This window comes from Rhinolophus hipposideros (assembly GCF_964194185.1).
Source record: "Rhinolophus hipposideros genome assembly, chromosome: 1".
Taxonomy (NCBI): domain Eukaryota; kingdom Metazoa; phylum Chordata; class Mammalia; order Chiroptera; family Rhinolophidae; genus Rhinolophus; species Rhinolophus hipposideros.
Window position 1 is genome coordinate 105,999,603 of NC_138047.1, and position 12,238 is coordinate 106,011,840.

A 12,238-nucleotide genomic window follows, 5' to 3' on the forward strand; every position below is an offset into this window, starting at 1 on the left:
TGAGCAAAACCAAACAGTCGGGCTAAAATCCCCGAGAAGACACCTGGGCGCTATCTCCCCGCCTGCTCAGCCGTTACTGGGCAGTCCTGCCGGCCCCCCGGGGAATCCGGCCCCCAGAGGCCGCTCCCGGCCAGGTGTGGGTTCATTGCATCCACCCTGGCTGGTGTCCCCCGCAGCAGCTCCCGTCAGCGCAAACCAGAGGGCCGCACTCAAGAGACGAGGTGCTCTCAGTGGAGTCAGCTGCTGGCCTCCATATATGCCCACCCCTGGATTTCCGGAGCTGGTCAGACCCTTGCCAAGAGCACCCCCACACCCCAGATCGCTGCTTTGCAGGCAGTGAGCAGTGGGGCGCTGGGATTGGCGGTGGGGAGCGTGACCATGCAGCACATGGTGTGGGGCCAGCCCATAGCCTCGGCCCCAACGAGGCCCTCGGCGGGCATTCCTGCCCGGGCTCCATGCCAAGTCTGACGCAGGCCTGCGAGCACCTACCTCTCTGATATCTTCATTGCCCTCCTTGATGTTCTCAGTTGCCCCTACGACTAACTGGTGAATGCTGTCAATCTCGACCTCCTGTGGAGACAAGGGGGCAGCTAAACACCAGCCCCGCCCCCACACGCCCCAGCGCACATCATGATACGGACAGCAGATATGATTACTAAGGGCCGGGCCTTCACACGCAGGAGCCCGTGGATCTTCCCAGCACCCCGACAGGGAGGCAACAGCCTCATTTTACAAACGGGAAGCTTAAGGCTCAGAGAAGGTGAGTAACTTGCCCAAAGTCACACAGCGACCCAGGGCCAGCACTGGGAATGGACCCCAGTGCCTGGGCCCCAACCTGCCACCTCTCCTGTGCCACTCGCAGGACAGTGAGGGACAAACACCTAAGGGCTGCCGATGACAGAGCAGCCACCACACGCCAGGGGCTTCTACTCTGGTCTCATCTCTCTTTTATGAAGTCCAGAGACATAAGCTTCAAATGCATGTGCTTTCAAACACAAACGCTGGCTTCACAACAGTGCTGTCTCGCCACTGTATCTCTAAAAACAGGCTAAATATCAAAATGGGCTGCAGGATGTTTGCAGAAAAGACTCCTAACACTTGGAAAGCTTAAGAAATAGGGGATCCCGCTCTTACACACAGAACATCTGGCTAGTAAGCGCCCGCCATTGCACAGGCAGTGACAAGGCCAGGCCGGACTCAGCAGCAGCGGTGTCTCCCCCACTTCCTTTAGGGGTGGGGGTGGGGGCGGGCAGTGTGCACCCTGAGGTTTTAGACAATCAACTGTCGACGGCCCTCGGTGCTCCGTGGGAGCTGGGCCGAGTGTAGGAGCGCCCGCCAGGTCAGAAAAGTAAAATGACTGTCACTGCTCTGACAACCAGGACCTCCGAGCATTCCACGGCACCCACGACATATACGGTGCTGGGCTTCCCTGTGCCAGCGGCTCCCGGCCCTGCCAGGAAAACATCCGGGTCTGTCACAGCCACAGCTAGAAGTAACAGCTCACACATACTGAGCGCCCGCGGCGTGCCAGGCGTCTGTCAGGCACTTCCCTGTCACTGGCTCTAAGCGAGGCGGGGACATCGGCCCATTTTGCTGAGGGGACAGGGCCCTGGACAGCCCCAAGTCACATGATGTGTGATGGCGAGCCCAGGTTGGACACTGATGGGAGCTGGTCTGTCAGGCTCCGCTGGCCCCTGAGTGTTCCACCACACTCGGCTGCTTCTAGAAACAAGTCGTGTGCTCTGAGGGAGGCATGTACCTTAAGTGTCCTGGGCATCAGGCGGACCTCAGGGCCACCAGGCTTCTAAGTGAAGGCTAAGCGCAAACACCTACTAGAACAGCCCCTTCCACGTGTTGTTGGGCTTTACATACCTGATCTACAGTGATTCCCTTGGCTGGGTGGTTCACAAGGACTTTAGTGAGTGGAGTAAAGCCAACTAGCCCAGTTTAACACAGCGCAGAAAGTGAGTTTGTCTTTCAAAGCCTTCCACAGTCCGTGGAGGCTAAAAACAAAAGGGGAGTTGAGCAGGCCTGTAAAGACTTGCCAGTTACTGGCTGCAATAATTTCAGAACTGCAAACCCACTTAGGAGAACAGTGGCATTCCTGAGGACGCTACAGTAGGTGGTAGGGAGCGGGTGTCGTGCGAGGGCGAGTGTGAGCTCCTGTGAGCACTGAGGAGAGGCTCCTCCCCATCAGGCACCAGCCTGGCGCTTTCCGTGTGTGGTCAACAGTGATGACCCTGCAGCCCACCAAGGCCACTCGACACAAATGGGCACCTGAGGCTCGGCGGCCGCCCAGCGTACTGCGGCCTGCAGGAGCCGGGATCTACGTGCCCCCTCCTCCCTGTGTCGGCCGTGGGTCCATGTGCAGAGCTGCCACCCCCCACGCAGAGGCCGCCCCAGGGGTGAGAGGCTTCCCCCAGGAGCTCTCCAGACGCACACTGGCCGACAGCGCCAGGCCTAGGCACAGCTGCAGACATCAGGAGAAATGTCCTCATGTCTTAGTATAGTCCTTTTTAAAGCTAAAACGTAAGCCAACATCTTTTTTCCTTACCTGTTGTAAAACCTTCTCTGTGAATATCTCTTGGAGTCTAGAAATTTCAACCACTTTCCCTTCGATTTGCCTTCATAAAAAAAAAAAAAAAACCACAACAGATTACATAGTAACCATTAGTACTTGGTAATCTTAACAGGACTGTCACATGTCTAAAGAAACTGTCTCTAAGTGAAGGCATGAGAGGGAGAGGACACCATGTCATCTGTGAGAGAGGAAGGGAAAAAAGTCCTCTGACTGTTTGAAAATACATCTGCGTCTAGCCACCGAGTGCTGGAGTTTTCCATGTCAGGTGCAGCATGGGTGAGCCTGAGGGCGGCTGGGGTGCTGGGTGCCTAGAGAGGGAGGCTGAAAATAACTGCGATTCCCGCATGAGCAGTGATACAAGTGGCAGGAGGCTGTGGGCAGAGCCGAGCTCCCAGCTCAGGAGCAGCAGGCGTGTTCCCAGCTGTGTCAGGGGCACCGAGACGCCTCTCAGCCTAGGTGAGGGACAGGCGAGGAAATGTGGCGACAGGAGTGAGGCGGAGCGTGTGGGACAGAGCTGTCTCAGGGAGGACGAGGAGGCCACCTGAGGGCAGCGCCAGGGAGGAGTGGGCGGCTGTCCGAGGGAGACTCCTGCACTCAGGGCAGCGGCAGGACTCACTTCACCGGGGGCGCGCCCACAATGCACAGGGGTTGCGGGCCTTCCTGCCGGCTGGCTCCAGACACTCCCAGGAAAGAGGCCCCCGAGTGCGCCAGCACAGGGCCAGCGCTCCTGTGAGTGACCGCAGCCACTTGCCTTGTGCGTCGCCGAGGGAGCAGAGAGACCCCAGTGGAGCCATTTGCAGGCGGCAGCATCCTTCACAAGGCCCCCCCCATTTCACCGTAGGGGAATTAAATGTGAACAGCCCCCCCAGTGGTGGGGCTAATTATACTGGGTGCAACCTGCAGTCACTGACTGGCCCTCTGGGTGGTGTGGCACATGGTGTGTGCCCGTCCACAGGCTCCGGTGGAGGGGCTAGTGATCCGGCCAGCTTCCCTGCCCCCCGCAATGGCTCGGTGGGGGCTGCATTTGGCCCAACAGCCGTATGTGGATGCCTGGGCACCAAAGTGAATGAAGCATGTCCCCAGTTTCGGAAAAGTTATAAACCAGGCCATCAGCTCTCAAAGGGCCTGCACATACCTCACTTCGTCAAACAGGCTGTTCATCTCACCAATCAGGCGCTGGTTTTCTTGCTCAAACTGCGAGGAAACAAACACAGTAAGGATGACATCATACTGAACTCAAGTCTGAAAAGCAACGCAGGCAAAGGCAAGCGTCCAGCAAGGCGCCTGTCCAGAAACCTCTGGTCCATCCTCCACGAGTGGGGTGACACGGCATTGCCGGAAGACCCTGAGCACTAAGCGAGAACACATCCCCACTTTAGGAAGAAAATAAAAACGCACCGCAAAGCTGGGCTGCCTGGGGCTTGAGCTGCAAGTGTGCAAGCCGGCTTGGTGGGCCGCGATTGTGAGACTGCGGAGGAGGGCGAGGGGTCAGTGCAGCGGAGCCTTAGAGAGGGGGCCCGTTATCCTGCCCATACCCCCCTCCGGGCTCCCCGGGCCCTTGCTCTCTGCCTCTGGTACAGAAAGCCTCACACACGTCCTTTCTCTCACACCTGCGATAGCTGTCGTTGCACCCACAGAGATGTTCCGAGGCATTCCCCGTGCCAGGCACTGGGGCGGGGGGACAAACAAGCAAGTCCTTGCTGTCCGGCGGCTTCGCAGTCTGACTCAAGATCTGGTCACTCGCTGAGTAAAGCACCAATGGGGACGGACATGGTTTGGGAACTCGGGAGGACCCCCTGGCCCATCTCACTCCTGCGCGGCCCTGCCCACCCTCAGCCCTCCTCTGGGGGGTCAGGGAGGCGTCACTTCCCTGGGCAGGGCCCCCTGAACAGCCCTTCTCATCTCCCCCTCTCCTCCAGGCACGGCGGGCTGGCGCCCTCCCGTCCTGCCTGCCAGTTTGACCTGGCAGACTGGCTGTGCTCGTTCCTTCGCTATCGTCTGAGTTCTGCCCTCAGTCTCTCCTCCCACGTCCTCCGCTCCTCGGTCAGCGTGATCTGCAATGCAAGTCACGCCGCACTGTCCATGCTGGCCCTGTGCCTCCAGCCTGTAGCAGGTCTGAGGTACGGTGTTGTCCGTGCTCTGGCCGCTGCCCGCCTCTCTGTGGACGTTGCATGCGCTCCCCGCCTCACCCCTGCACAGGCTGGCTCTCGGCCTGGCATGGACTTAGCCCTGGCTGGGAACACCTCTGGTCTTCGCCCTCAGCATGGGCACCTTAGTGAGGAGGCCATGAGGGCAGATTCAGTCACTTTCTGTCAGCCCCTCTCTGAACGCTCCACGGCACCTGACTCCATCATGCACGCTCACACCTGTCCTCCCTTCTGGGTGGTGGGGTCTCTGGACCCTGAGTCCCACACAGGGAGCGCCTGGCACTTCAGTTCTGGCTGCTCCACAAAACACAGAGGCCTCCGCTCCACCCCAGACCTCCTGGGTAGAAAAGCGGTGGGGTGGCAGAGCTTCTGGAAGGGCGGCAGAGCTGGGGCAGTGCCTTGAGTGCCACCTCGGCCCCAGCAGGCTGCCTCGGGGCTGCTGACACAGTGCTGCATGGCCCTTCGAATTAGGCACCAGAAAGGTTAGTAAGAGAATGATTTCACTTCTGAGTCTGCAAGTATCAGCTCTGTTAAATGTCAACTCAACCGGTACTTAAGAGTCTAGTATTTAAGGAAAAATGCAATTACTTCAGCAGGTAGGTGCTAATTTACCCTGGCTAACCCTCTCAGCAACTACTCAGGTGTTTTTGTTTGTTTTTTTTGGCAGGGGGCATTTTGAGTTTTTCCAATGACAAAGTACGGCCCTGCCCTTTTAAATCCACAGTCTTTTTATGCCTTGAAACTGTTGCTGGCCAAAATTAACCAGGGGTTTGAGCTGCTTTACGACTGGAATCTTCCTTGGGAACAAAGCTCTTCTGTTTCCTCCCCAACTTGAGGCCATGTAGCCTCACGCCGCACTTCCTTTTAGGCCTCTCAGTAATTGTTACTCGAGGGCCTCAGGTGAGCAGCACCAGGCCGGGCTCACAGGCTCAGATTTCAGATTTCCTTCAAGCCGCAGTTCCTGGTGCCACCTGAGAAGTACCCGGGCCCTGGAGGAAGTGGGAGAAACAAATGCCTCTAAGGACCAAGGACAGGCTGGTCAGGGGCCAGGAGGCTAACCCAGAGGCCCTTCCTCCCTCCCTCCGGGCAGGTGTTACAATGAGACTGAGGGTTAAAGACAAAACCTGGCAGCCCGGTGGCTCAGGCCGTTAGAGCTCCGTGCTCCTAACTCCGAAGGCTGCCGGTGCGATTCCCACATGGGCCAGTGGGCTCTCAGCTACATGGTGGGCAGCGCCCCCTGCAACTAAGATTGAACACGGCACCTTGAGCTGAGCTGCTCCCGGATGGCTCTGGTGGTTGGAGCGCAGGCTCTCAACCACAAGGTTGCCAGTTCTACTCCCACAAGGGATGGTGGGCTGTGTCCCCTGCAACTAGCAACGGCAACTGGACCTGGAGCTGAGCTGCGCCCTCCACAACTAAGACTGAAAGGACAACAACTTGACTTGGAAAAAAAAAATCCTGGAAGTGCACACTGTTCCCAATAAAGTCCTGCTCCCCTTCCACAGTAAAATCTTAAAAAAAAAAAAAGAATCTGTTTCCCACAGCCAAGGGCAAGGCAGCAGATTAGGTGACCAGGCTGCTGACGTCCACGTGCAGCAGCCTTCAGATGATTTCTGATCTCTGGCAGACCTTTACACCTCGCCTCTCCTCTGTAGGGGAGACAGAGAGCAGCCAAACAAATGGCAGGTGGCTGGGGTAGGCGCTGGCTGTGCAGGGGCCTCATGGGGACTCCCTGGGTGACCCTGGACAAGTCACTGGCCTATGTGGCCTGTCGGTTTCTCTTTGTGAAGTGATGTGGTGACTCTTATCCTTTTCTGCCTGATGCTGAGGGTGGGAGGGATGGCTCCTTCACCGTCTAAGCTGTGTGACTTTGGGTGGGAACTTAACCTTTCTGTGCCTCTGTCTTCATCACTAAAATGGGATAGTACTTAATAGCATTGTTAGGAGTAAGATATGTGCTAATACACATAAGTAGCTTATTTAAGTGCACAGCACACAGTTGGCGATTACTAAATGTTAACTACTATTATATACTCTGGGAGCCTGATTCCAGATACGCAAATGAATCATTAAATGCTTTGAAGCCCCCTTCCCTCTCTGTCACAAGAAATGTGCACACAGCGTCCTCTTCTAGGGCTCACTGGCAACTGCAGCTGCTGGTGTCTATCCCTACACAGACAGGGACCGTCACAAGGTTCGATGCTGAGTGAGAGGTGTGACACCCATGGCCAGCACCAGGGACAGAGGGACGTGGCGGGAAGGCAAACCTGCCCCAGGCTACGAAACACTTCATCCATCCGTGTCAGTCATTGAAAAGGGGGCAGAGAGGTCTAGAAGAAGGGTAAGGCGGGCAAGCAGGCCCCACAGGCATGACAGCAGCTGGCCGCGGTTCTGGGCTCCCTCCCACGGCCCATTCTGCTGTGCAGGCCTCACGTCAAAAGGACAGCGCTTTCCCTCAGCGCAGACGGAGGTCCCAGCCAAAGCGGCAGGCATCATGTTCATAAGTCCAGCACCTGAGAGCGCTCTGCAAATGGGGCCAGCAACCGCCCCACCCCCTGGGGTGGCATAAACTAATAGCCACTCAGGTGCTCAGAGCGGTACCTGGCACACGGTGTTACATGTGTTAGGCAATATTAATTGCCTTATTCCATTTAAAGTCAGACTTTCAAATAGGGCCCCCACAAAAGGGTTTGTAATCTGGTGTGAAGGATACAAATCCACATTGCAAATACGTTATTACAGAAATCCTTTTCTAACCTGATCCTCTTTACCAAAGTTTTAAAAAGGAAATCACTCCTTGGAGTACAAAATGAGGCCAGAAGAAGTATTTGCATTGCGAAGGGCCAAGAGCAGCTAATGAACCAGAAACCTGGGAACCCCTGGGGCTGGAACCCACGGGGCAGGTGGCCGCAGGGCTGCCCTAGAAAGCCTGCTGCCCCCTGCTCAGAAACACCCAGCCCAGGCCCTCTGGGCTCTTCCCCACTTGCTAGCTCTGCTCCGAACACCTTCACACTCGGGGCTCTGTGACCCTGACCTTGAGCCCTGCCTGTGAACCTGGACCCTCCCCAGGGTCTAGACTCCGGCTCTCGCCTGTGTGGCCCCCGGATTCTATCAATTCTCGCGTTTTCAGTGCGTGCGCTAGTGGTGGCCACGGACGGCAAGCCCTGCCAGCCAGCCACCTGGTGCTTCCGGGGCCACCTCAGGGACAAAGGCTAAGGACACCTCTCATGCATATTTAAGAACAGAAGTCACATTCAAGTCCTTAAAAATCATCCCAAGGAACACGTCAATAAATGCAGGTGGTTTCGCTGGAGGCAAGTAACGGGCACGTGGGCTTAGAAAGGAGGCCTTTTCTCCCTGTAACATCAGAAACAATGTGGTGGCCCGGCCTGACCACAGAAGTCTGCTTAGATTACTCGGAGGCATCGCTATACCTGCATCCTGGCTTATACATGGAGATTTATCGTGGAAATCATAGAATACTCGGCAGCCATTTTGGAACCTGTAACAACTGCTCCTGTGGGTGAAATAATGAATTCAATTGCTATTTAGGGCTTAATTTGTTATTTTACCCCGAGGAAAACTTCCAAAACAGTGATTATGAATTATGACCACAATTTGCTACAACACTTTCCAATTTAATACCAACAGTGTAGTATTTCTTTCTCTTCATTTTCAGAGTTAGGTTTTTTTTACGTAAGATTCGGTTAGTCAGACTATAAGATGTGGTGGTGCTTGGCTGTTATTCCCAATTAAGAAAGAAGTTAACTGAACGTTAAACAGCTTGTCATAAAAGTACTAACAGTGCAGCCCTTTTGCCCAACCCACTGGCAGTAACACAATGAAAATGAGGGCGATCTTGCTGGTCCTGACCACTTTAGTCACTGACACAGCAAGGCTGAAATAATGGGCGCGACGCCGTTATGTGGGGACGGCCACTGGCGTGCTTTCAGACGGTGACTCAGTTAGGACAGCAGAGTGAGATGACGTGAGGTGCAGCAATCAATAGTCATTGAGGGAGGGAGAGTCTGAGGAGACGGCCGGGTATTTGTCATGGGCATTAACTAAGCTACATTTGGGCGTGTGCAGTGACAGGGGCAGGGCGCGCATGGGCCACAGTGTGTCCGGGAGGGGCCAGGATTTGGGGAGCGGCCGCCGGGTGCCTGTCCACACTGTCCTGTGCTCCCAACAGTTCTGTGGGTTGTTACCAAATTCAAGCTCAATGAGGCTAATTTTCTTGCCCCAAATTATACAGACAGTAAGTCATACAAAGAGGACTCATAACGGACTTTGCCTCGTCCCAGAGCCCGTGTCCAGTCCCTCCTCTCCTGGGCCCCCACATCAGCTGGTCACAGATGCACTCGCGCCAGCCTTCCTCTCTGGTCCACCCTCCACACACCCACGCAGAGGCTTCTAGGCCACATGTCTGCGGAGGTAAACAAAACCCTGCGGCTCATCACTGCCTACAGGAGAAAGGCAAGCTATTATTATTCTAGCTGTTTCCTTTGTAAAGAGCAGCGCAGTGTGTTATAAAGAGTCCCACATAAAAGTAAATTCTGCCTAAACATACATGCATTCATTCCTAATGAAGAGACTGTGCTAGACACATTTTTATCTCCCACACAGACATGTGGCCGTGTTTCCTTATTTGGGGGAACATGACTCATCGTTTTCATTATAAAATTATTTTGTATAAATTGAAAAATGATGAGATTTTAGGAAACTTCTGCCGTCATCTGTCTGTAAGAAGGAGCATGCTCTAACTGCTCTCTGCTCCATGTGTTGGCCTCTCCGCCTCGACCTGCCCTCCAGTGGAGTGTCCCAGAGTGATGTCCTTGGTCCCTCTCTTCTCTCCCCTGTCCACGCTGTTTCAAAGGCCAGCAATAAGCCATCTCCCACATTCGCACCTCCGGCCGGAACCCCAGATCTCAGTGCCCACCAGACCCCTCCACAGATGTCCCCCGGGCGCCTGAGACTCACACCTGTCCAGTGAAATTCGTCCCCTGCTGGACCGCCCCAGCCTGCCCACCATCCGCCTGCCTCCCTTCTCCTGACTCCAAGCACCGTTTAGCCGAGTGACAGCTCCAGGCTTTTTCCTCACACTTTCCACACAGCCTGCTGCCCTCCAGTGACCAGACGGCCAGTCTGCTGCCCCAGAACAGCTCCCATCTCTGCCTGCACTACCGCTCTCTGGCCAAGCCCTCGCCATCTCCCTACTGGACGGGCGGTGGCAGCCACCTGGAGCCCAGGCTGCAGTCTCCTCCAGCTGCCCTCTGGGCCCCGCCTGCTGGGTCTGCCATGCACTGAGCATGGGCTCAATGTCAGAAGTGTATTCTGGAACAGGGGAGGAGCCGGCAGGGAGGCGGGGCCTGGCAGGCCACTCCAAGGCGTCCAAGGTACTTCCTGAGCTCAGGATCATTCTCGTCTACAAAAGACAAAGCTAGCTCTGCTCATTATTCCAAAGATCGTACCACAGGCTCTGAGGGACCCTCCCCCCGCCCCCAAAGCAAGTCCTAGGAAAGTCAGGTTAATAGTTTAGAATCAGTTTCGAGTTTCTAAGGGACAGATTTTAAAGGGGACACCACTCATCTGGGTGGATAAAGATTTGTGAAACCGAACTGTATAAAATATGAAACTCAATTGAGTAGCAGCTTCCACGCCACATGACCTTTGAGCCTGCTGCAGGGGCAGCAGGCACCACAGGCCTCCCCTGCACACACGCAGCTATGACCCAGGAGCCCAGGCAATGCCCTGTCTCCTCACCCTCTGTAGGGCACAGCTCGCCTTTGCCACTCTTTGCTACTCTGTCACTCGGAAAAAGAAAGGCCAAGGGAACACAATTACAAGTGCCCACTGTGTGCTGGTGCCCTGACGCATGCACCCATGGGTCAGCTCACTCAGGGTTAGCCCCACTGTGAGGTGGCTTGGAGAAGAAACAGGAAGTCTGGAGAGGAGGAGGAATGGAGCCAATTGTCTGCCTTTGGCAGCCCCCGGCCACCCCTGCGGGGCTTGGCCTGCAGACCTGCGGGCAGTACCACTCCATGGGTCCCGAGTGGCTGGCTGACTCCTCTGCCAGGCTGCCCACACCAGTTTGTCACACAGCTCCTGGGCAGGTACACTCACCCTGACCACCAGATCCCACGGGGGACTCATGTGAGTTGTGATACGGTGACAAAGCACAGGATTGGAGCCAGGGCTTGGGGCAGAGCGTGGCTCAGTTGCTCTACAGTCTGGCTCTGTGACCTTGGGAACCTGGGAGGGCTTTGGAGGTTTTGTGCCTTATTTTCTTCAACTGCCTAAGAGAGAGAATTGCTACTTCACTGTATTGTTATGAAGATTACACAAGACGACATTTAAAAGGCTTGGCATAAAGAAGGCATTCATGAGTACAAATAATAATAGTAGTAACTTAAAACTAGATAGAATATTCCAGTAGTTCCTACTAATGATCCTGCTTTCCCACTGAAAACAACCTACAGCTTTTATATTATACTCATCAAAGCCACTCATCCATTCAACAAACAGTAACCAACACTGTTGGAGGCTCTGGGAATTCGGCGATGGGAGCAGAAAAGTCCCCACGCTCATGCACCTGTGTTCTCGTGGAGGGATGAGGGAAGGTGGGGCACGGGTCAGCGTGGCTGGGCACCACTTCAGCACGGGTGGCCAGGGAGGGCATGTCTGAGGACTAACATGTGATTCCTCCAAGACATGAAGACAATGGTGAAGAGAAAGAGTCCGTGGTCTGTGAGGGTCGCAGGGGGGAGAACACTGGATCCCTTTCTCAGTCGGCTGAGCCTTGGCTCAAGGCTGTCCACCTCTGACTGTCCTGATCAGGAGCCTAGACTGGAAATGTACCAACTGATTATTGGGAAGTTCTACCTCTTACCAACTATGGACCTTGGGCACGACACTGTACTGTCTGCCAACGTTAAAAAGATGGTAACGCCCCACCACCTCTTAGTGTGATTAGGAGTACCGTGGAGAAAATGAGCATGAAAAAGTTTTGTCTCCTGTGAACTGCTGCAAATTTAAGGTGTCACTGGTTGGGTCCAGCCACCCAGAAAGCTGTGTGGGAGCTAGTTTTTCAGCTCTATAGGTAAAAGACAGTGGCATGCGAGGGCAGCTCTAGGAAACGTCTGTCCCCAGCTACTGTGACAGGCCCATATCTAGACACGCTGCACAGAGACTGCCCTGAAGGAGCCGGCAGGGGCGCCTGCCAAATCTATCAGTTTCCTTCTGAAACTCACCTGGAGATGATGGACCACAGCAACTGGCAACTAGAGGACAGGGAGCTAACAGGAGGTGAGAGTAGCAGTTCAGGCGTTACTCTGCATTTTTCAGTCCTTATGTACGCACCATTCACATCACCATAACACCAGCAATTCAAGCAAAAAGCACCAGTGCAGCAATTATAAAACCATTTAGTCTAGAAGACATTTTACTGCCACTAAAAAGATACCTAATATTAGTAAAATTATTCCCACGCAATTTCTTCTTTAATTATGCT

General features: G+C 54.8%; 1 protein-coding gene across 2 annotated transcripts in view; it reads right to left on the reverse strand.

Moving 5' to 3' along the window:
• The window catches only part of STX18 (syntaxin 18), a 107,155-nt gene that overhangs the window by 1,482 nt on the left and 93,435 nt on the right, over positions 1 to 12,238 (reverse strand). The window contains exons 8-10 of one of the 2 annotated variants that reach the window (XM_081058288.1): positions 3,717 to 3,775; positions 2,555 to 2,624; positions 490 to 570 (exon numbers count right to left, since the gene is read on the reverse strand). In XM_081058288.1, coding sequence (XP_080914414.1) covers positions 490 to 570; positions 2,555 to 2,624; positions 3,717 to 3,775 — 210 coding nt within the window. Of the gene's footprint in view, positions 1 to 489; positions 571 to 2,554; positions 2,625 to 3,716; positions 3,776 to 10,789; positions 11,025 to 12,238 lie in introns of those variants that run through there. The other variant, XM_081058289.1, reaches the window with a different exon arrangement.